General features: G+C 46.1%; 2 protein-coding genes across 6 annotated transcripts in view; both read right to left on the reverse strand.

The window, feature by feature from the left end:
• LOC5501806 (von Willebrand factor D and EGF domain-containing protein) overlaps positions 1–21,565 on the reverse strand; it is a 125,575-nt gene extending 104,010 nt beyond the window's left edge. For 2 of the 5 annotated variants that reach the window (XR_007306408.1, XM_048721322.1), the window contains exons 1-4: positions 21,364–21,565; positions 18,927–19,405; positions 18,047–18,094; positions 4,945–5,192 (exon numbers count right to left, since the gene is read on the reverse strand). Coding sequence is in view for 4 of the 5 variants with exons in the window: in XM_048721322.1 (XP_048577279.1) it covers positions 4,945–5,192; positions 18,047–18,094; positions 18,927–19,395 (765 nt within the window). In the remaining variant the exon portion in view is untranslated. The other 3 variants (XM_048721320.1, XM_048721321.1, XM_048721323.1) reach the window with 3 other exon arrangements.
• Positions 1–24,109, reverse strand: part of LOC5500596 — an 89,223-nt gene that overhangs the window by 53,886 nt on the left and 11,228 nt on the right. The gene's annotated exons all lie outside the window — the stretch shown is intronic.

The raw sequence follows: 24,109 nt of genomic DNA on the forward strand, positions 1-24,109 counted from the left end.
CCAAGCCTCACACTTCACCCCCTCCCCCTCACCAAGCCTTACACTTCACCCCCTCCCCCTCACCAAGCCTTACACTTCACCTCCTCCCCCTCACCAAGCCTCACACTTCACCCCCTCCCCCTCACCAAGCCTTACACTTCACCCCCTCCCCAATCCTCACACTTCACCACCTCCCCCTCACCAAGCCTTACACTTCACCCCCTCCCCCTCACCAATCCTCACACTTCACCCACTCCCCCTCACCAAGCCTCACACTTCACCCCCTCCCCCTCACCAAGCCTTACACTTCACCCCCTCCCCCTCACCAAGCCTCACACTTCACCCCCTCCCCCTCACCAAGCCTTACACTTCACCCCCTCCCCCTCACCAATCCTCACACTTCACCCACCCCCCTTCACCAAGCCTCACACTTCACCCCCTCCCCCTCACCAAGCCTTACACTTCACCCCCTCCCCCTCACCAAGCCTTACACTTCACCCTCTCTCCCTCACCAAGCCTCACACTTCACCCCCTCCCCCTCACCAAGCCTCACACTTCACCCCTCCCCCTCACCAAGCCTTACACTTCACCCCCTCCCCCTCACCAAGCCTTACACTTCACCCCCTCCCCCTCACCAAGCCTCACACTTCACCCACTCCCCCTCACCAAGCCTCACACTTCACCCCCTCCCCCTCACCAAGCCTCACACTTGACCCCCTTCCCCTCACCAAGCCCCACACTTCACCCCCTCCCCTTCACCAAGCCTTACACTTCACCCCCTCCCCTTCACCAAGCCTTACACTTCTTGGATTGTCACTAGTGAGTAACAGCGTGATATGTAAGCTCGCGTTTCTCGCCTAATTTTTCTCCTTTTTGACGGTCCTGTGGGGTTTGTTGGAGGAACATGGACGGATTACAGGAAAAGTACCCGATCAAGCCCTTCCAGGAGAAGACTTCTAAACAAAAGCGCCTGAAATTTGAAGATATCGACCTAGATATTTACAAGCCCGGTGCACGCTGCTTAGCCTTTAAGACTTCCGAACAAAATATTTACTTCTGGATCAAGATATTCCAGAAATACTACTTCACAGCCCTACAAGATACTGCAACCTTCGAGGCCAAATGGATCGACCATCCAAATAAGGCAGGCTCTCAAACTGAGAGTATCGAGATCAAGATATCTCGCCTACACGAACCCCGACACGTGGAGGACGATGAGGTCTCTAATGCCGGAACTCTTCTCCTCACAATCCACATCTACTTAACAACTGGGGTCATTCTGTGCCAGGGAACCGGCTTCGATATATGGGCTAAACTGGCATTCCCAAGATTAAAAGAAGCAGTTGACAACGCGACACGCTCAAACGACGATTCCACCTCCACCGAATTGTTAACGGAAATGACCCTGTCACTCCTCACTGAAATTTAACGGCACCAAGGCCGGAAAACAAGAAAACCGAAAACAAACCACAAACGAGATGCCCGTACCAAATGCTTTAGAAAACCCAGAAGTACAGCCTCTAAACGAAGATTTTTCTATCAGAGTTGAAACTAATCTAGAAACACCAAAAAGCTCGACAAACCGGAAACAGCGGAACTCCCTAGATTCTTTCCAGACTCTCAGCCCGGAGCTCAGCTTGAATTTCAGAACTGAAATTTATCGCCGCCAACCTAGAAGTTGATCTCACTCAACTGAAGCAACAACTAGTCGAATCATCACTGAATAATGAATTTTACAAGAACAAAATAAGTCACTTAGAAGATAAGCTAGTCCAGCAATCAAACAGCTTCACAGCAAATATCAAGCTACTTTCTACACGGGTCATTGACCTTGAGATTAAGAACAGCCACTATGATACGGAAATTATTAAACTGAAATCAGAGTTCCAATGTCTACGGAAACCCAAACCCACGCAAAACTCAAGCGAAAAAAAGACCCCAAAGACCAGGGACAACAATGCGATGGTAACCGCGAGCCTGAGCTAAACCAAGCGATACATGAAACCGTAAATCAAAACACCCTAGAGACTAATCAAGACGCTGTATTCGAGATCCCCACTACGAACAGATTCCCACCACTCCAATCTGGAGAATCTAGCCCTACATCAGCACAACATCCTTCAGATAATTCCACACGGGACCGCTCCCAAGACAGACCCCGTACAAGATATGGCAGATTCGGATTCAAAATACATCGACAGACAGAAAATGTGTAGAGATAAAAATGTCGACTATCTTTTCTGTCCCACTTTCGAAAGCGCTCAAGAAGTTCTAATCTCAGCTGATTTCGGTACCCCCTCACATGTTCTCATCCACACCGGTACTAATGATCTTAAGCACACAGCTATCGACGACTGTGTAGATGCCGCCAAATTATTAATTGACACCTCAGCACAAAAGTACCCGCAATCACGTATCCTGATATCTACATTGCTCGCACGAGCTGACCGCCTTGATGAAAAACGCAAACTATTTAACACTCAACTACGAGCTTTCCATGTGCCACCTACTGTTTATTTTATCGACAACGAGAACATAAGTGCTGATATGCTCTACGACAACAAGCATATTCTACGGCGTCGTGTTGGAGTTCTTGTCGCCAATTTTAAAGATGCAATTTTTAATCGTGCAGCTAGCCCTAAATCCCCCATTACGAAACAACACAAATCGAAGATCAGAGATGCCGCAGAATCTATGGCCGCGACTGCCCGAAGCCCCTCAACATGATGACAGACCACAACACAGGGCTCCACCTCGTAACTTCCCAGTCGAGAACGCTCCACCGAAACAGCCCTTCCCAGGTCCCATGCCTACCATGCACCCGCCTCAATCACCGTCCTATGCTGATGTCGTAGACAGGAGGAAAAGTTTGATGGATGATAATACCATCATGAAGCTATTCAAACTTTATGAAATGATCCGTGAGTTGTAATCAACTTAGTAAGAGGTAATGTGCGTTCTTTCCCTGTAATTTTTCCAAGTTTCTACCCACTCCTCTTCCGTCTTTTAAAGAATCTTTATGTGTGTAGGAAGACCCGCTCTTCCTAATCATCTCGTCGTCGCGCGATCAATTTGAGCTGTTGGAACATCAACGGACTCTCAACAAGTTCTGTTTTTGATAATAAGCTAAATCACCCTGACTTTTTGTGTAACTTTAAAAATTGCGATTAATTAGTGATTTCAGAAATATGGGGTCATGAAGCTCTCCATATACCCGGTTTCGATACGATTGTAGTCAACTCGCCGAAAAAAAATTAACACAAAGAAAGCCGGGAGATCCTCGGGTGGTATTTTAGTTGCAGCAGCCTCTTCATTTTCGCGGAGCGTGTCTGTAGTTAAACAAGAGAAGGACAATATCTGGTGTAAACTAGATAAGCGACTGTTATCCCTAGATGAAGATATATTTATATGTGCCTGTTACATTCCTCCATCCAATTCACCATATTTTGATGACGAAGTTTTCTCAAACCTAGAAAACGATATAGCTCTCTTCAAGGGACATGGAAAAATCCTCCTTTTAGGAGATATGAATGCTCGAACTGGTAATTTACGCGATTATCCTGAGAATACTGACTCGAGACATACCGTTGACTATTTCTATCCCACACCGGCCGATAGTCTAAAACGTAAAAACCTTGATGGCCAAATTAACAGCAATTGGAAATCTCTAATAGAGCTATGTAAGGCACTTGATTTGCGAATTTTAAATGGAAGAACTAAAGGCGATTCTTTAGGAAAGATAACATTTAATGGGCGCCTAGGTTTTAGTACTATAGATTATATGATAACTGATCATGATTTCCTTTCCTCTTTTGAAAGTTTTATTGTATCACGTCCTTCTCCGTTATCGGATCACTCTCTGCTAATTGGCAGATTAAATATACCCTCTCCCTATGTCGATGACCGTAAAGCCGCGACAAATCTTTTTAAACTTCCTATTCAATTTGCCTGGAGATCCGATTCGAAAGAGAAATTTACAGATGCTTTATCGTCACTTGAGGTCCAGAACTTAGTGTACATTTTCAACGAGACAAATTTTGCTTGTAATAACACAGGCGTCAACAACATAGTGAATCAGTTCAATCTCATTTTAGAGACTGCCGCTAAGAAGTCTTTAAAATTAGCAAGCACACTTCAGCAAGCATCACACTTCACCCCCTCCCCCTTACCAAGCCTTACACTTCACCCCCTCCCCCTCACCAAGCCTTACACTTCACCTCCTTTCCCTCACCAAGCCTCACACTTCACCCCCTCCCCCTCACCAAGCCTCACACTTCACCCCCTCCCCCTCACCAAACCTCACACTTCACCCCCTCCCCCTCACCAACCCTCACACTTCACCCCCTCCCCTCATCAAGCCTCACACTTCACCCCCTCCCCTTCACCAAGCATCACACTTCACCCCCTCCCCCTCACCAAGCCTCACACTTCACCCCCTCCCCCTCACCAAGCCTCACACTTCACCCACTCCCCCTCACCAAGCCTCACACTTCACCCCCTCCCCCTCACCAAGCATCACACTTCACCCCCTCCCCCTTACCAAGCCACACACTACACCCCGGCTCTCCCCCTCACCAAGCCACACACTACACCCCGGCTCTCCCCCTCACCAAGCCTCACATTTCACCCCCTCCCCCAGCCTGGCTCTGCCTTTGCCTCTCCTTCCCCAGCGTTGCAATTCATTTCCCTCTCCCTGACCTTAACCCACCAGCCTACCCTATTCTTTCAAAGCCCCGTCATTCCTTGATTCTAATCTTCCAATTTTTTACACGTCAATGGCTATGGTTGCACTACTTACAAAGCCCTGCCATTCCTTCCCTCTGATCTTCCAAAGCCCCGCCATTCCTTCCCTCTGATCTTCCAAAGCCCAGCCATTCCTTCCCTCTGATCTTCCAAAGCCCCGCCATTCCTTCCCTCTGATCTTCTAATTTTCCACACGTCAATGGCTATGGAGGCACTACTTACCGTGCTCCCTAGTTTAGGCCTGATCCGACTTTGCAGGGGGTCATAAACACAATTTTCTCCTTTGTTCCTGCAAGACGTCATATTACTACTCAGTGTTGGACCATCGTACCACTCGATGTTGAAGGAGACGTTACTCCACAGAGGAAAGGTGAAGTTGCACACCATGAATAGGTCCCTGTCGCCAGTAGTCAAGGGCTCCACATTTGGCTTGGGGACCAGAGAACTCGGGAAAACGGCTTTCACGTCAGCTGTGATAATAGTACAAATACAATAGAACTCCGTTACTCTGAGAGAAAGAGAAATCAGTTCGAGTTATTAGCCGAGGCTCTAGGTAAAGGAGCTCACATGGAAATATATTTGCTGTTTAATTTTTTTTAATTGAAATCACGAACAAGTTATCGGTACCCTTATATGGGTCTAGGAAACCATCTAAAAAAAAAGACTGGCAAACGGAATAAAAAAAAATCATAATTGCTTGTTTTGGGAAGAAAAGATATAGAAAGGAAATGTAGAGGAAATGGGGTTTGTGGAAACGATCAAAATAACGTGAGCGGAGAATTATTTCGGTTTGGAATTTGGATTATTAATTAAGATAATCCAGGAGAAATCGAGCTAACGAAAAATTAACCGCCTCGATTAAGTGGGGTTTTATTGTAATATACCAGTACTTCAATAAGATGTGTAGTACACATATAAAGGGAAAACTATCTTCCCAAATTTAAAAACTGAAATTCGACTCTCGGTGTATTGTATTCATTGTTCTGGTAAGACCACGACAGCTTGGGCTTTTTGTTTTTACCCAAATTTAAAAATATATATATACAAGGTTAAGACCAGTAGTAGGTGTAATTTGCCGATTCTGGACCAGTTGACCTTTGACCTTGACCTTGCCCCCAGTTGACCTTGACCTTTGACCTTGACCCTGGCCCAGTTGACCTTGACCTTGGACCAGTTGGCCTTGACCTTGGACCAGTTGACCTTTGACCTTGACCTTTGGCACAGTTGACCTTGACCTTGGGGACCGGTTCTGGACCAGTTGACCTTGACCTTGAAAATTGGGTGGCTTAAAGACATGGATGACGTAGTGTAGATGAGCATGGGTACCGTGAGAGAGTTGGTAGCCCTCACCGGGGGGCGAGGGATCGGATGCTGCTGCGAATTGCGTGAGGCCGAGCTCGTTGAAGTGTTGAGCGGTGCGCCGCGTAGTGTGGGCCCCGACGTACCATCAGGTGTTCCTGGTGGTCCAACGCCTGGGATTGGTCCTAGGGGGTGCCCGCATGGTAGGGTAGGGTGTTATTGTAGGGGTTGCCGTAGAGTGATTTGTCCTCACGGTAGGCAGAAGTCACGGTGTAGAGATTGCCACGGGTCACAAATTTGCCCTCACGACCGTCGTAGGTCGCGTTGCAGGGATTGTCACGGGTCGGAGATTTGCCCTCACAGCCGTCGTAGGTCGTGTTGCAGGGATTGTCACGGGTCGGAGATTTATCCTCACAGCCGTCGTAGGTCGCGTTGCAGGGATTGTCACTGGTCGGAGATTTATCCTCTCGACCATCGTCTTAACCTTGTCCTTGACTTTGGCCTTGATCCTAGCCTTGACCCTAACCGTGACCTAACCTTGGTTTTACGGTTAACCTTTAGTCCCACCGCTCCCCCCTAAGAACGTCTTAGTGACCACACTCGCTATGTTAACTGGCTTCCGCCCGCGTCTGAAAAATTGGGGTGGTTTAAAGATAAGGATGACATAGTGTAGATGAGCATGAGTACCGTGAGGAAGTTGAGAGCCCTCGCCAAAGAGCGAGGGATCGAAGGCTACTACGGATTGCGTAGGGCGGAACTCGTCGGAGCGTTGGGTGGTGCGCCGCGTGGTGTGGTCCCTGACGCGCCATCGAGTATCCTCGATGAGCCGGTACCTGAGATTGATGTCCCCATCCTCAGGCCTTCCCACCCCCCTCGGGACAAGGGGGTTCCGTCGCTCAAACATCTCGCTGGGAATGCAGCCGCGTCGGTGAAGAAAGAGTTAAGCAAGTTCGCAGATTGGGTGTTATCTTATGTCCCTGGGTCTGTGAGAAAGACTGTGGATGAGCGGGTGAACAGTCTAAGAGATAAAGTGGACCGCATATTCAAGAGGGTTGAGCGGTTCGCACCTAAAGAGAGACAAACAGCGTTGAAGGGGTATCTCAAGACGCATAGGGTAGACGGGCAGGAAGGGTATGACCCCAAGGCGTTCGTCACTGGTGTCAAACCAAAGGTTCTAGATCTGATCAATCGGCAAAAGAAGCCTATCAAAGTCAAGTTTATCTTTACTTGTAAATTCGTAAAAGAAAACCTGACCACCGGCCAGGTTGATGAGAACTCAGGGTACTTCCATTCCAACGTTGAGGTGGTAACAGAGTCAACAGATTTCTCTGACTCGTTCAATACGATGACAAATCGTATACTTGAGTCGGTTGAGCAGTTTCAAAACCAAGGCTCCGGATGGCAGTTTGATCGAGTGGAGTACTTTGATATCAACATCGACCCCTTTGAACCGCTTTCTGGAAGCTCCTTTATTCCACTGCCGTCAAAATTAGCGTCTAAAAAGGCGATCGTCAATGTTAAGAACGAGAGCGATCACGAGCGTTTCAAATGGGCGGTGACCTCAGCCGTGTTTCCTAGAGAGAGACATGCCCAAAGACTAAATAAACAAATGAGAGAGAGCTCTGAGGAGTTCAACTGGTCAGGGATAGAGTTCCCCGTTTCGCTAAGACAGGTTGATAAGTTTGAGAAGCAAAACCCCTACGCGATTAACGTCTACGGGTATGAGGGTGATGTATACCCTCTTAGAATAAGCAAGAGACATGAAGCTCATGTGATCAACTTGCTTCTCATATCGAACGATGAAACAAGTCACTACTGCTGGATTAAAAATATGTCGAGGCTGCTATCCTCTCAGGTCAATAATCACCAACACACAAGCGTGTTTTGCTATAGATGCCTTAACTAATTCTGGTCAAAGACTTCACTAGAAAAACATCTCGAGTACTGCGCTGAAAACGAGGAGGTTAAGATTGAGATGCCTGTAGACGAAGATGGGGGTCCCCTCCATGCTTACTTTAAGAATCACACCAGGGGAATGCGGGTCCCCTTCGTTGTCTACGCCGACTTTGAGAGCGTTACAGAGAACATAGACACATGTTCCCCAGATGAGGAGAGAAGCTTTACTAAGCAATACCAGAAGCACAAACCATCAGGTTACTGCTATCTCATCAAGTGCTTTGACGATCAAATATTTCCACCCAAGCTTGTGCGACACAAAGCTGAGTCCCCCGACGAAGATATCCCGCAGATGTTTGTAGGGAGTTTAGAGTCAGACATTAAGGACGTTTACAATAAGTTCAAGTTCACTAAGAGGGTTAAGACGACTCTGAAGGATGAAATCGCCTATAACAACGCCGCTCACTGCCACAACTGTGAGGGTGAGTTAGGAGGGGACAAAGTTCTAGATCACTGCCACCTTACAGGAAGGTATAGAGGGGCTGCTCACAACGAATGCAAACTTCAGTTTAGGATTCCGAAGTTCTTTCCTGTCGCCTTTCACAATCTGTCTGGGTATGACAGTCATCTGTTTATCAAGAACCTCGGCACATCGGAAGGCGGGATAAACTGTATACCAAACAACGAAGAGAAATATATCTCGTTTACAAAACAGGTTGTGGTCGACAGTTTTACGAACAAAGAGGGTAAGCAGGTTGACATGAAACGGGACATAAGATTCATCGACTCCTTTAGATTTATGGCGACTAGCCTTGATAGTTTAGTTGGCGATCTTACTAAGTGTGGGAAGTGTGAGGTGTGTAAGCCCGGAGATTGTATGAAGAGGTACATAAAAGATGGGAGGGTCGTTCAGTTCAAAGGTATTGGTAGATGCGATAGATGCAAGAATTGCTTGTTAGCTGAAAGTAGGTGCCTTTCCCCAACGGATAAGAACATCGCTGAAGCTAAAAAGTATTTTGGGGGTAGGGTGGATATGATGTTAAGAAAGGGCGTTTTTCCATACGACTTGTTCGACGACATCGACAAACTCGACGCAACCCAACTCCCACCAAATGAGGCGTTCTACTCCAGACTCAACGACGCTGACATATCGGAGGGAGATTATCAACACGCCCGGGGGGTGTGGGAAGCCTTCGAGATGAAGACCATGAGGGATTACCATGATCTCTATCTTGAGTCTGATGTGTTACTGTTGGCCGACGTCTTCGAGAGCTTCAGAAATGTTTGTCTCGGGAACTACGGTCTAGACCCAGCCTGGTATTACACAGCACCCGGTCTTGCATGGGACGCTGCTTTGAAAATCACCAAGGCGCGTCTAGAGTTGCTGACAGACTGTGACATGCTGCTCATGATCGAGAGAGGCGTTCGCGGTGGTGTTTCCATGGTGTCTACTAGATATGGTGAAGCTAACAATCCGTACATGAGTGGGTATGACCCCGACCTACCCACAAAGTACATCACGTATCTTGATGCAAACAACTTATACGGCTGGGCAATGAGTAAACCTCTGCCGACTCATGGGTTCAGATGGATGACTGACCGAGAGATAGCGGGTTGGGAGGGTCGTCCATGCATTCTGGAGGTTGACTTGGAGTATCCTCATCATCTACATGACTTGCATAACGACTACCCATTGGCCCCAGAGTCCGTTAAGGTTGATAAGGTTGAACAGTTAATCCCAAACCTCAGCGATAAGACGAAGTACGTGGTTCATCACGAGACCCTGAGGCTCTACATAAGTCTTGGACTGAAGGTTACCAAAATTCACAGGGGTATCGCCTTCGAAGAGTCTGCGTGGCTGAAGCCCTACATCGACTTAAATACCGACCTAAGGGTGAGAGCGACTAACGATTTTGAGAAAGACTTCTTCAAGTTGATGAACAACTCCGTTTTTGGGAAGACCATGGAGAACATCAGGAACAGAGTGGACATCCGCCTGGTCACGAATGAATCTCAAGCTCGCAAGTTGATATCAAAGCCAAACTATCAACACCGCACCATCTTTTGCGAGAGTCTAGCTGCTGTTCACATGAAGAAAACAAAGTTGGTCTTCGATAAACCTGTCTACTTGGGTATGTCCATTCTGGATCTAAGTAAGACGCTAATGTATGATTTTCATTTCAATTACATCAAGCAAAAATATGGTGAGAAGGCGAGGCTCTTATTTACCGATACAGACAGTTTGATGTATGAAATTGAAACAAGAGATTTTTACGGGGACATCAGCCCTGATGTGAAATCTATGTTTGACACGAACAACTATCCAAAGGACCACCTGTCTTGTATCGAGACAGGTGTGAACAAGAAAGTCATTGGTAAGTTCAAAGACGAAGCAGGCGGTAAGCAGATAACCGAGTTTGTAGGTCTGCGAGACAAGCTCTACGCGTTCGAGGTGGATGGTGGGAGAGAAGAAAAGAAATGCAAGGGCGTGAAGAGAGCAGTCGTTAAGAAGTGCATCAGTTTCAGCGATTACAAAGATTGCCTACTCAATGAACAACCGCAGATGAGGAAAATAAATGTTATTAGAAGCCGTAAACACGAAGTTTACACCGAGACGGTTAACAAGGTCGCCCTATCTCGTGAGGATGACAAACGAATCATTTGCGGGGATGGTATACATACTTTTGCTCACGGGCATCATTCTAACACAGAGTTAGGGGGTAACTCGGTATCTTCGGGAACGACCTGAAGTTCCTCTCTGACGAAAGACCTCCTTGGTGCACCCTCGGACAGGTAGTACAACACGGGCTGTCCAACCGAAACAACACTGCGCGATAAATCATAGATATTCAGACTCCAGACCGGATCCGTCGCACGACGGTTGTCACCTCCTTCGTCTTCTCCTGGGGCGAGCAAATATCTTACCTTGACAGCAGGAGGCAGTCTCACCTCGTCAAGTCCGACAGACCGCTTGTATTCGGCGGGTTTAACATCGACTTCTTTGAGCCTCACAGCTTTATCGGGTTCTTTTCCACTGATCCGTCTTGGCTTACTGTTAATTGCTTCCAAAACTTTTGGCAACCTCTTCACCCATTCTCTTGACCTTTCATTTTCTGACAACATCTCTTGCGCATATTGATGACTATACAATCTTTCGGACAAAGTTCGGTTTGCCCGCTGTACCACAGATTGAGCTTTATGGTTTTTAGCCTCGCTTCGTTGAATCCGGACATTATGCTTTTTCATGAGTTTCGTAACATCACCCATGAATTCCGTGCCAGGGTCGACAATCACCGTGTTTGGCCACTTGAGTTTCCTTGAATAGATTCTTTCGAACGCTTTGGAGAGTCCACTTGAATCTTTACTCGTTAGCGCTTCAGCATCAACATACCTTGAAGCAACATCCACCACTAACAGCGCGTATTTGTAAGTCTTTCGTTTTACAGTATCGTGAGATAAGAACAATAGATCCGCCTGGTGGATGTAGTTTGTTTTGACAACAGCCCAATGCGGTCTCGGGATATGTTTTGGGGGTGGTAAATAGATTTGCCATAATGCTTGTTTCTCGAGCCACTTCTTAGATGTAGGCTGGCCCACTTTAGCAGCGTTTGCCAATTTATCGACAGCTTCATAGCCTTTCCAGTACCCCCTGGTACTGTAGTATATATTTGATAACCTGCTCTCGTGACTCATTTAAAGGTTTGACTTTCTTCTCTTAAAATCAAAGATGTCCCAAGCGGTTTCTGAGAGAATAAACACAAACAGGATCCCACGAGAGCCTTTCGGTTTGAAGGCAGAAGCCTCGCTCAATCGAATCACACTCAACCCCTCATCCGCTAGTCCTGGGGAGACTTTGTATGTGAACATCCCCCAGCTATCAGAAAATGTGGTCATCGTTCCGGGTAGTGTATCCTTACTATTCGACTTAGGCGTCACAGGGCATGCAAATAATACTCTCGTTAACAACGTTGGCCGAAACCTGGTGTCCAGGCTCAAGATTCTTTCCGGCGGTGAAACGCTGCAAGATACCCAACGATACGATTTATTTCAAACGTATCATGACCTATTCATCCCCAAGGAGGAACGGGAGGATCTATTGAAACAGGGTATCTCGTCGGAGAACATGAGGAAACTCAGAACAAACGCAGGGGACAAGGTTACCTCAGATGCAAAAGAGGTGGCTCTCGCGGCAGTACATAATACGAAATACAAGATCCCACTAGACCATCCTATTCTGAATGACCACGGTGTCTTCTACCCAAGGGCACTACCACACCCACTCACATTTGAGATTACGCTCGCTCCCGTATCAGACATCGTCGTCTACTCAAGCACCACACCAGCACCTAATTACACCATCACGAACCTTGAACTGGAGTACCTATGCATCTCCAGTGAATACCTTGCTCGAGAGGCGGCGGCGTCCTATCAAGTTGGGAAAGGCTTTTTTTATGGGAACATCATTCTTCACAAGACTTTCACCATCTCCAAGCCAAATGACTCGGTTATTAACGAGCATATCAATCTACCGAGAAAGTCAATGACAGGGGTGCTTTGTTTATTTACAGAGAACCACACAGGGGGAACACGAGACTCTGAGAAATTTATCAGCCCAGATATAAAATCAGTTCATGTCAACATCGATGGAATGCCGAACCGACTCTACTCAAAAGGAATGATACCGGTTGACTTCTGGGAGTCGGTGAAGAAACGCCTTGGGGTCACGAGCTCACTTAAGCAAAATATTTTTACACCAACAACAAGTTTGCTCTGTGGGTCGACTTGAGGGCGCAGCCAGACAATAACATTCACGGAGGTGGACTGGTCTTGAACACCACGCGGGACGGAGTAAAACTAGAAATGAAACGAAAAGTTGGAGGGACGGGGAATATCAACTGTCACATGTTTGTTGTGGCCGATGCGTTGATGGAGGTCGTGAACTCGAATCTGAGAGCAATCATGTATTAAAAAAAGACCTGTGTGATGATACAAAGAATGGAAGAATTACGGGGTAAAACACCATTTCATTGTATTATCACAGGGCCGACGAATTGCGGTAAAACAAGATATCTAATAGAACAACTTCGGGGACCGTTCCGCAATGTTTTTGAGTACATTGTCTTGATTTGCCCAACCTATGCGAAGAACAAGACCTATCGAAGGTTTGCTAACGGAGATAAACGCTTTATTGTGCTGTCACCGGATGCTAGTAACGGCGACGAGATTAACGGGGTGTTAGAGTTGACCACAGAGTTGCTCTCTGGCACAAACACGTTAATTATTTTAGACGACTGTGCCGTGTCGAGAGATCTGAAGCGACGCTCGAACAAGTTTATAGATTTAGCGTTCTCCGGTCGGCACGATGGTTTGTCGGTGTGGGTGTTAACGCAGCAACTAACATCTATAGCGAAACCCTTTCGCGACAACGTCGCCTGTGTAGTCACATTCCATAATCCTTCTCAAGTAGGTGCAAAAACACTGTTTGAAGATTACGGAGGGGATTTAGACATTGAGACTCGTAAAAAGTTTGTGGAACTGCTTAAAACCGAGCGATATTCTAGACTATGCTTCTGTTTACGGCACCCCTTCGAGACTTATTTGGAGATTCCTGCGGGGATTTAAAAGAATCTACGTCTAAGATGTAGTTATTAAGTGAGATGTCAAGCGTTGAGGACTATATGAAAGAGGAGCCTGAGGTTGAGGTCTCCTCTATACCTAAAGATGATGAGGTCAAAAGAGAGTCACTGGCCATCTTGGCGACGTTGGGGACTACTAAGGAGTACGTCGGTGTTAACATGAGTCTAGGCGATATTAGTAGGCTCCCAAACAGCGATGTCGAGAAATATTATAATCGCTACCAGGCAGCCTTGGGCAAGCAAGTTAATAGCGGATTAGTAGAGTCAGCTATTCAAGTAGCGTCCCACGTCATCTCCTATGTGGTTCCTGTGGACGATGCCGAAGCGCTCAGCAAAGACTTGCAGAACGATGAATTGGTTAAACGTGAACTGACAAACTTTGCAGGCCTCTTGGTGTTGAGAGGCGGAAGATTGGTAGCACTTGCTAGCGGTCTATTCCAGGTTGCTAAGCACATTAAGATAGCACCTTCACAGGAGGCTTCCAACAAAATACAAGAACTTACAAGCACGGCTGAGCACACTCCTGAGCACTCTTAAGCACACTCTTAAGCACACTTGAGCACGCTCTTGAGCACACTCTTAAGCACTCTTGAGCACACTCCTGAGCACTCTTAAGCACACTCCTGAGCACTCTTGAGCACACTCCTGAGCACTCTTAAGCACACTCCTGAGCACTCTTAAGCGCACTCTTAAGCACTCTTGAGCACGCCCTTGAGCACTCTTGAGCACGCTCTTTAGCACACTCTTAAGCACTCTTGAGCACGCTCTTGAACACCCTTGAGCACACTCTTGGGCACTCTTGATCACGCTCTTGAGCACGCTCTTAAGCACCCTTGAGCACACTCTTGAGCTGATTTAAAGATCCTTAATCATTCATTCAAATAAAGAATCATGTCCAATGAAGTTGTTGAACAAATAACAAAGGACCCTCTTCCTAGTAAGAAGAGTGCCGCTAAAGAGAAAGACCCTAGAAAGGTCGCTGCGGGTAAGAAACTTGCCGAGTACAATAGGAAGGCTAAAGAAGCGTTAGCTAGGGAAATGAAATGTGAAGCGGAAACGAACCCAGAAGAAAATACGGAGGTGAAGGGACCACAACCCAAAGCCGAAGCTTGGGTTCCAGAGCAGTCTTTTACAACCGTGCTCTCTATTGTCGGGATAGGGTTTACAGCGGTCGATCTTTTTATGAGGTACTACAAAAACAGAATAGTTGAACTATCGATTCCCGACCAAAAGCCTGCACCAAAACCACCACCACATTCAAAGATCCCTGTAGCCACTGCCCCCAAAATACTTTTTAGCTTCAGCGATGTTCTTATCCGTTGGGGAAAGGCACCTACTTTCAGCTAACAAGCAATTCTTGCATCTATCGCATCTACCAATACCTTTGAACTGAACGACCCTCCCATCTTTTATGTACCTCTTCATACAATCTCCGGGCTTACACACCTCACACTTCCCACACTTAGTAAGATCGCCAACTAAACTATCAAGGCTAGTCGCCATAAATCTAAAGGAGTCGATGAATCTTATGTCCCGTTTCATGTCAACCTGCTTACCCTCTTTGTTCGTAAAACTGTCGACCACAACCTGTTTTGTAAACGAGATATATTTCTCTTCGTTGTTTGGTATACAGTTTATCCCGCCTTCCGATGTGCCGAGGTTCTTGATAAACAGATGACTGTCATACCCAGACAGATTGTGAAAGGCGACAGGAAAGAACTTCGGAATCCTAAACTGAAGTTTGCATTCGTTGTGAGCAGCCCCTCTATACCTTCCTGTAAGGTGGCAGTGATCTAGAACTTTGTCCCCTCCTAACTCACCCTCACAGTTGTGGCAGTGAGCGGCGTTGTTATAGGCGATTTCATCCTTCAGAGTCGTCTTAACCCTCTTAGTGAACTTGAACTTATTGTAAACGTCCTTAATGTCTGACTCTAAACTCCCTACAAACATCTGCGGGATATCTTCGTCGGGGGACTCAGCTTTGTGTCGCACAAGCTTGGGTGGAAATATTTGATCGTCAAAGCACTTGATGAGATAGCAGTAACCTGATGGTTTGTGCTTCTGGTATTGCTTAGTAAAGCTTCTCTCCTCATCTGGGGAACATGTGTCTATGTTCTCTGTAACGCTCTCAAAGTCGGCGTAGACAACGAAGGGGACCCGCATTCCCCTGGTGTGATTCTTAAAGTAAGCATGGAGGGGACCCCCATCTTCGTCTACAGGCATCTCAATCTTAACCTCCTCGTTTTCAGCGCAGTACTCGAGATGTTTTTCTAGTGAAGTCTTTGACCAGAATTAGTTAAGGCATCTATAGCAAAACACGCTTGTGTGTTGGTGATTATTGACCTGAGAGGATAGCAGCCTCGACATATTTTTAATCCAGCAGTAGTGACTTGTTTCATCGTTCGATATGAGAAGCAAGTTGATCACATGAGCTTCATGTCTCTTGCTTATTCTAAGAGGGTATACATCACCCTCATACCCGTAGACGTTAATCGCGTAGGGGTTTTGCTTCTCAAACTTATCAACCTGTCTTAGCGAAACGGGGAACTCTATCCCTGACCAGTTGAACTCCTCAGAGCTCTCTCTCATTTGTTTATTTAGTCTTTGGGCATGTCTCTCTCTAGGAAATACGGCTGAGGTCACCGCCCATTTGAAACGCTCGTGATCGCTCTCGTTCTTAACATTGACGATCGCCTTTTTAGACGCTAATTTTGACGGCAGTGGAATAAAGGAGCTTCCAGAAAGCGGTTCAAAGGGGTCGATGTTGATATCAAAGTACTCCACTCGATCAAACTGCCATCCGGAGCCTTGGTTTTGAAACTGCTCAACCGACTCAAGTATACGATTTGTCATCGTATTGAACGAGTCAGAGAAATCTGTTGACTCTGTTACCACCTCAACGTTGGAATGGAAGTACCCTGAGTTCTCATCAACCTGGCCGGTGGTCAGGTTTTCTTTTACGAATTTACAAGTAAAGATAAACTTGACTTTGATAGGCTTCTTTTGCCGATTGATCAGATCTAGAACCTTTGGTTTGACACCAGTGACGAACGCCTTGGGGTCATACCCTTCCTGCCCGTCTACCCTATGCGTCTTGAGATACCCCTTCAACGCTGTTTGTCTCTCTTTAGGTGCGAACCGCTCAACCCTCTTGAATATGCGGTCCACTTTATCTTTTAGACTGTTCACCCGCTCATCCACAGTCTTTCTCACAGACCCAGGGACATAAGATAACACCCAATCTGCGAACTTGCTTAACTCTTTCTTCACCGACGCGGCTGCATTCCCAGCGAGATGTTTGAGCGACGGAACCCCCTTGTCCCGACGGGGGTGGGAAGGCCTGAGGATGGGGACATCAACTTCAGGTACCGGCTCATCGAGGATACTCGATGGCGCGTCAGGGACCACACCACGCGGCGCACCACCCAACGCTTCGACGAGTTCCGCCCTACGCAATCCGTAGTAGCCTTCGATCCCTCGCTCTTTGGCGAGGGCTCTCAACTCCCTCACGGTACTCATGCTCATCTACACTATGTTATCCTTGTCTTTAAACCACCCCAATTTTTCAGACGCGGGCGGAAGCCAGTTAACATAGCGAGTGTGGTCGCTAAGACGTTCTTAGGGGGGAGCGGTGGGACTAAAGGTTAACCGTAAAACCAAGGTTAGGTCACGATCAGGGTCAAGGCTAGGGTCAAGGCCAAAGTCAAGGACAAGGTTAAGACGATGGCCGAGAGGATAAATCTCCGACCAGTGACAATCCCTGCAACGCGACCTACGACGGCTGTGAGGGCAAATCTCCGACCCGTGACAATCCCTGCAACGCGACCTACGACTGTCGTGAGGGCAAATTTGTGACCCGTTGCAATCTCTACACCGTGACTTCTGCCTACCGTGAGGACAAATCACTCTACGGCAACCCCTACAATAACACCCCACCCTACCATGCGGGCACCCCCTAGGACCAATCCCAGGCGTTGGACCGCCAGGAACACCTGATGGTACGTCGGGGCCCACACTACGCGGCGCACCGCTCAACACTTCAACGAGCTCGGACTCACGCAATTCGCAGCAGCATCCGATCCCTCGCCCCCCGGTGAGGGCTACCAACTCTCTCACGGTACCCATGCTCATCTACACTACGTCATCCATGTCTTTAAGCCACCCAATTTTCAAGGTCAAGGTCAACTGGTCCAGAACCGGTCCCCAAGGTCAAGGTCAAGGTCAACTGTGCCAAAGGTCAACTGGTCCAAGGTCAAGGCCAACTGGTCCAAGGTCAAGGTCAAGGTCAAAGGTCAACTGGGCCAAGGTCAAGGTCAAGGTAAAAGGTCAACTGGTTCAGAATCGGCAAATTACACCTACTCCAGTCGGGGCGAGGTTGTGTCTTCCCCCCCCAAATAATATCCACATGTTTTTGTATCGCCCCTCCACCTCCCCCCGATAACAGTCACAGTCTGTGACAGCTCTGATATGTCTGGATTGAAGATATGGGATACCTGTGCAATTTGGTCCACTGAAGCCTTCGTCGCAGGGTATTCCATCGCCTTGAAAAAAGGATACAGTTTAAAAACCAAAAATTCCTACCAAACATTTCTCAAACGTTTGCTTTTCTACTACTTTGTAGAGCTGTGTACAGTGTTGCATAATACACCACTGGTATTCACAGACAGAATCACGCAAGCAGCACAGCCATTCATGGTCACGCACTAAGCAAAGCCATAAATGGTCACGCAACGAGCACAGCCATTTATGGTCACGCACAAGCACAGCCATTTATAGTCACGCAACGAGCACAGACATTCATGGTCACTCAACGAGCTTAGCCATTTATCATTACGGAAGGAGCATAGCCGTTCAAGGTCACAGAACAGGCACAGCCATTCATGGTCACGCAACGAGCACAGCCATTCATAGTCACGCAACGAGCACAGCCATTCATGGTCACGCAACGAGCACAGCCATTCATAGTCACGCAACGAGGACAGCCATTCATGGTTACACAACGAGCACAGCAATTCATGGTCACGCAACGAGTTTAGCCATTTATCATTACGCAAGGAGCACAGCCATTTATGGTCACGCAACAAGTACAGCCATTCATAGTCACGCAACGAGGACAGCCATTCATGGTCACACAACGAGCACAGCCATTCACGGTCACACAACGAGCTCAGCCATTCATGGTCACGCAGCGAGCACAGCCATAAATGGTCACGCAACGAGCACAGCCATTCATAGTCACGCAACGAGCGCAGCCATTCATGGTCACGCAACGAGAACAGCCATTCATGGTCACGCAACAAGCACAACCATTCATGGTCACGCAACGCTTTCCTCGCGTGACCAGCTCCAATAACTGGTGTCCCTAAAACCTACCTGCGCAGTACGCCATTGAGCACCCATAAGGAGGTCGAAGATAGTAGACATAGTACCCTCCGCTGCACATCTCCACGCACATGTCAATAGAACGGAAGCAGCCGTTGTTCCTGTTATTGACGTTAACGCACGCGGTAGTTTCCTTGGTTACCCCAATCGTGTCTGGGTGGGTCCCCCTCATCCATATCGGCGCGAAGGTTCCACACATGTTCGGCTCGGGCTTAGTGGTCGGGATCTCGCCGCCGACACTGCTAGTGAACCGATACCATCCGGGCTGAAGGAGGTAGTCGCACAAGGCGGGCTGCGGTCTTTTGTATCTGTATTTTGTGCTTCTATGCGGGTCTTTAATCGGGATGTAGTTCGCTGCTGAGCAGGGGTCGGCGGGCCTCGGGCAGCTTCTCCCGTCGGACGTTCCCGTGAAGCCAGTAAAGGCGTAAAGAACAAGAATACAAGCTGCAAATCTTCCCATTGTCAATTAGCTTTAGCGCAGAGGGAAAGAAAGAAAAGTAAAGTTGAGGGTGGCGATTTCAAAATCACTTGGGCGCATGCTCAAAATCCGGGCCACTGTGGAAGCGCAAAGCAAGACCGCACAGGCCGCGGGCGTGTCCTTTAAACCAAGACCGCACAGGCCGCGGGCATGTCCCCTAAACCAAGACCGCATCGGCCGCGGGCATGTCCCTTAAACCAAGACCGCACAGGCCGCGGGCATGTATCTTAAACCTAGACCGCACAGGCCGCGGGCATGTATCTTAAACCAAGACCGCACAGGCCGCGGGCATGTCCCTTAAACCTTGATTTACCAGTTTCTGCTAAAAATCAATGTGGGAAAATATTTCCAAACTATTAACGAATAAAAACTTTGCTATATGGCGTGAAGCACACATATAAATAGATGAATCCTCCTTCACAGCAATCACAATAAAGATACTTCTAGAGATAGAAATATACTCTTCGTGTTTTTGTACCATCCCGAATGGATAGAGTGATTAGGAACCAGGGTCTGGATGTCGGTAGCCAGTTAAATCTTTTATAATTTGTCGGTAGTCAGGAAGAATTATCGGTCTTTGTCGGTAGTCGGTAAATCTAAATTAGTATTCGGTTTTGTACAAGATTTTATGTATAAACTAGATTAAACATTATTTAGGATTGAGAAGTAATTGATAACTTATTGATAATAAATTAATTATGGATTAATAATTGACAAAAAAGTTGATGCAACAGGAAAAACAGTGCATATTCTGAAATGACGTATTTTGTAGATTGACGATGGAAGTAAAGAGTAAAAAGACGGGAAATAATGACTTTAGTCGGCAAATATTTTTTGTCGCTAGTCACTAGTTTTCATGTTTTGTCGGTAGTCGGTTACTCTTTAGGCCGTTTGTCGCCAGTCGGTTAACCCCATCCAGACCCTCATGTTATGCAGAGTTATGCACTGCCTTGCATATTCCTATTATTGCGATATTGTCGTGATACTGTCGAAAGTATTATTGTTTCTTTTTTTCTACAAAAAAAGCATTTTGCTAGTATAGGGTAAAGCCAGTAAGCACTCCATAGTGTTTTATTCCGTGGATTATTACGGGAACATTTGTGGGCATATTATGTTTTTGGGGATCATTCGCGCGCCGGGGATCATTTGCGGTCCTGTACAGACCTGAGTTTGAGATGTGCTCGCTAAAAAACAGCTTCTGTGAGCGGCTGAGAGAGATTAGAGGGGATCAAAGTGGTTTCTAAAGACCACATTCTTATCACATCATCTTTAAGTTATGAATAGTAAGAGAAGATTTGAGAAATTTGCGCCTTTTTGGGTTTGTACTTATACTGTACATCTGCTTCAAAACACTCTTTTATGATGCTGAATGGATCATAAAGATCTTTTAGATACGAGCTAAGACATAACACGAATAGCATAGGGACTTTTAGATACGAGCTAAGACATAACACGAATGGCATAGGGACTTTTAGATATGAGCTAAGACATAACACGAATAGCAGAGGGACTTTTAGATACGAGCTAAGACATAACACGAATAGCATAGGGATTTTTAGATACGAGCTAAGACATAACACGAATAGCATAGGGACTTGGAAGGGCTAATTGTATTATTGAAGCTAAGAGTGTCAATTTTGAGCGATGTTTTAGGAAACAAAGCTCCATAAAAAAAATGGATTGACTCCGAGTAAGATAACGCCTGGACGCGGAAGTTAAAACACAAAGGTAACAGAGGTTTTCGCGTTCTCAGGTTCTCTAAGCGGCCAGCTATAGAAACATAAGGCACGTTTATAAGCTAAATGAAAATATACTTAAATATCTCTAGATGGACGTTATTCCTTTTTTTGGTTGTAAAAGAATTACACACCAAACAACGCAAACATTCCTTACCATAATATGTTATAGATTCTAGACAGGCGCAAGTCACAAATAACACATTTTACTTGCCTCTTATTCGTCTAAGGAATGGCACGAGTGTTCCTGAACGTTGCAGCACCAAAAAAAATCCTTTTAAGATATCAAAATATCTTATCTGCAAACAAACCCGACCAACTATAGCTATGATAGTTTGCGAGTTTGGGTTTTGGAAAACAAGTTATCTGATACAGCCGCAACCAGTCGATTCTGGACCTATGACCTCAGAAAACTAACCTTACGTCTACATTGAACGCCAGTCACAAATCATTACGTTTAATTGATTATTCTTCACGTCTAGCGGCGTTTCCATATAAGTCGTTATTTAGCCTCATATGTAAAATGCAAAAATACCGTTAAAATGGCGAATAGTGACCGTGGTGTGAATTGACTAACGTTTGAGGCCCTCCCCCAAATCGCAGCTCAAAATACGTAACCCTCCCCCCCAAACATACCAGCACTCCCCCCACCCCCCGTTAAATAATTACTCTTCCCTACAAATAAAAACTGTATGGGACAAGTTAAGGTGTGTCTTGGGCATGTTTTCGATAAAAAGTGGTTTGATTTTGGGATACCTTGATATACTAAAAAAAATTAACAACTTTATTCACTGACAAAGGTGTCAATCTTCTAGCACGGCACACGTCTCGATAATAGGGACTCTCTTAAACGGGGTCAACAATTCACCGGAAGAAACTTTCACTCAGACCAACCATCACTATTATTCTCCCAATGACGAAGGCAGGGCCCCCTGAATGGTCGATGTCCGATATTCGTATATTCTCTCACTATAATGGCAACGTTTGTATGCTCGCGCAAATTCTTATTTGAATAAAACGTAGTGCTTCGGTTGGAATGTATGTTTATCAGAACATATGAAACGGATTAACCATTACAAATACCACAGAGAAGACAGAACTCCAGGAAATTTCACTACACAAAAATGCGATACCCGAATTCTATACCCCAAAATACGTGACTTATTACCCCCCTCACAAGTGTTATAATGCCATAACGAGGAGACTGTGCATCCAAGAATAGGAGGGTACATACATGCAACTTTATTTGTCCACAAATTTCTATACATTTCAATAGGTATATTACATTATACATGTATATGATGAAATAAAAAATAATATAAAAGGTGACGAGTGCCCATTGTTAAAATGTTAACCAGAGTCACCATTCAGGCCCTAAGGGAGTGTCATCCCTCAAGACTCAGGATACCTTAATTTAAGGTCCCCAATTGATTGTCATATAATCCCCCCTTACCCTCAGCTTAATTATTGAACAGACTTCTCCCCTAAACTATTTCACAATCTTGTATATCTAAAAGCCTTTCTTTAAATGGCTTATTAGAGCAGTAATCCGTCACAGATTTTGAACATCAAAAAATGCATTGTTCTTGAAAGCCAGTTAAAATAATCAAAACTTGTAAGCTGCACTGGTGTTATAGAATCCTGAACTAAACTCGAGATGTACACACACACTTCAAATAAGGCTGCACTAAAGAATCCTTGTGCCCGCGTTGGCTCATGGGTATCAAAAAATAAGCAAATTCAAATTTCATCTTTTTTGTGCTTTTTACCACTTGCACTGGGGTTTTCACAACATGTGGTTTTGTGATTTACATTCTATCCATGATGCATTCGCGGGTCACGACATATGTATTTCCACGATACATCCTAATTCAAAATCAGTAATTTCATGACACAGTACCAACTAACAAATATTTACACGTCTTTATGTCTATTGTCACTTTACCGCCGTTCAAAGCTGTATTCAGTTCACCACCTCGTGAAACACCTCCATTTCGTCGGGTGTGAATCTGTATTTTCCAGCAAAGACGTCACACGGGCCATCAGATGGGGCGCCCTGGGGACGAGCGTACGTGTGTGACCACGTATAGGAACCTTCATTACCCCCCGCGTTGTCAGCGATAAACAGGTCCCAACCACCAAACATCGGACCGTAACTTGTGTGGTCCCCAATGGCCTGTCCATCTGGCGTGCGCTTCAATGGCAACTTTTCAGGGCGGTAGCCATTCTTGTTACACAGCGTGAACAAGAATGACCTGCTGGAGGACTGGTATCCTCGGTCACTCACTTTGAAGAAAATAAAACAAAATGCGTTATTTTTATAATAAAAACTAGAATAAATACGACAAAAATTGTGTTTTGGTATATAGTAACAGCTGAACTCGTATAATTTAAATTCTCAAATTTCAGAATTGTCACTTTTCGTTAGTATGACCAAATAATAATAGCGGAGCCAAGCGCGGCCGCAGGCCGCGCGCGTAGCCCCATAGGCATAGAAATATGGTATAGGTATGCGACTTGGTTTATGTGGTCATCGCGCGGGTACCCTGTGGTGTCACTCGCCAGCCAGCCAGTCAGCCAGCCGCGCGACTCCCAGGCCCCACTCGGCCCCGTAATGGCGACTAAATACAAGCACGGAGCACGGGAAAAAGTTCTTGTCGATTATGCGATGATGATTTATTTTGCCTCAAATTTTGTGACTTAAGGATAAAGTCAACTAGAGGAGATCTACTAACATTCATTCGCGCCAAGATTTATCTGGTTTTAGCTAGTAAATTTAAGCAAGTAACAGTTCACATTAAAAAGCGAACAGAACCACAAGAAAGCGACCAAAAAAACAAAAAAAAAAACAATGCAAGGTGAGTTTCGGACGACGATTTGTATTGTCTATTGAGGATATGACAGTTATTAGGCTTTTTGTTGTCCTTTTTGTATGCTTTGAGGATGCGAGTACTTAACTT

This window comes from Nematostella vectensis, chromosome 14 (assembly GCF_932526225.1).
Source record: "Nematostella vectensis chromosome 14, jaNemVect1.1, whole genome shotgun sequence".
Classification (NCBI taxonomy): domain Eukaryota; kingdom Metazoa; phylum Cnidaria; class Anthozoa; order Actiniaria; family Edwardsiidae; genus Nematostella; species Nematostella vectensis.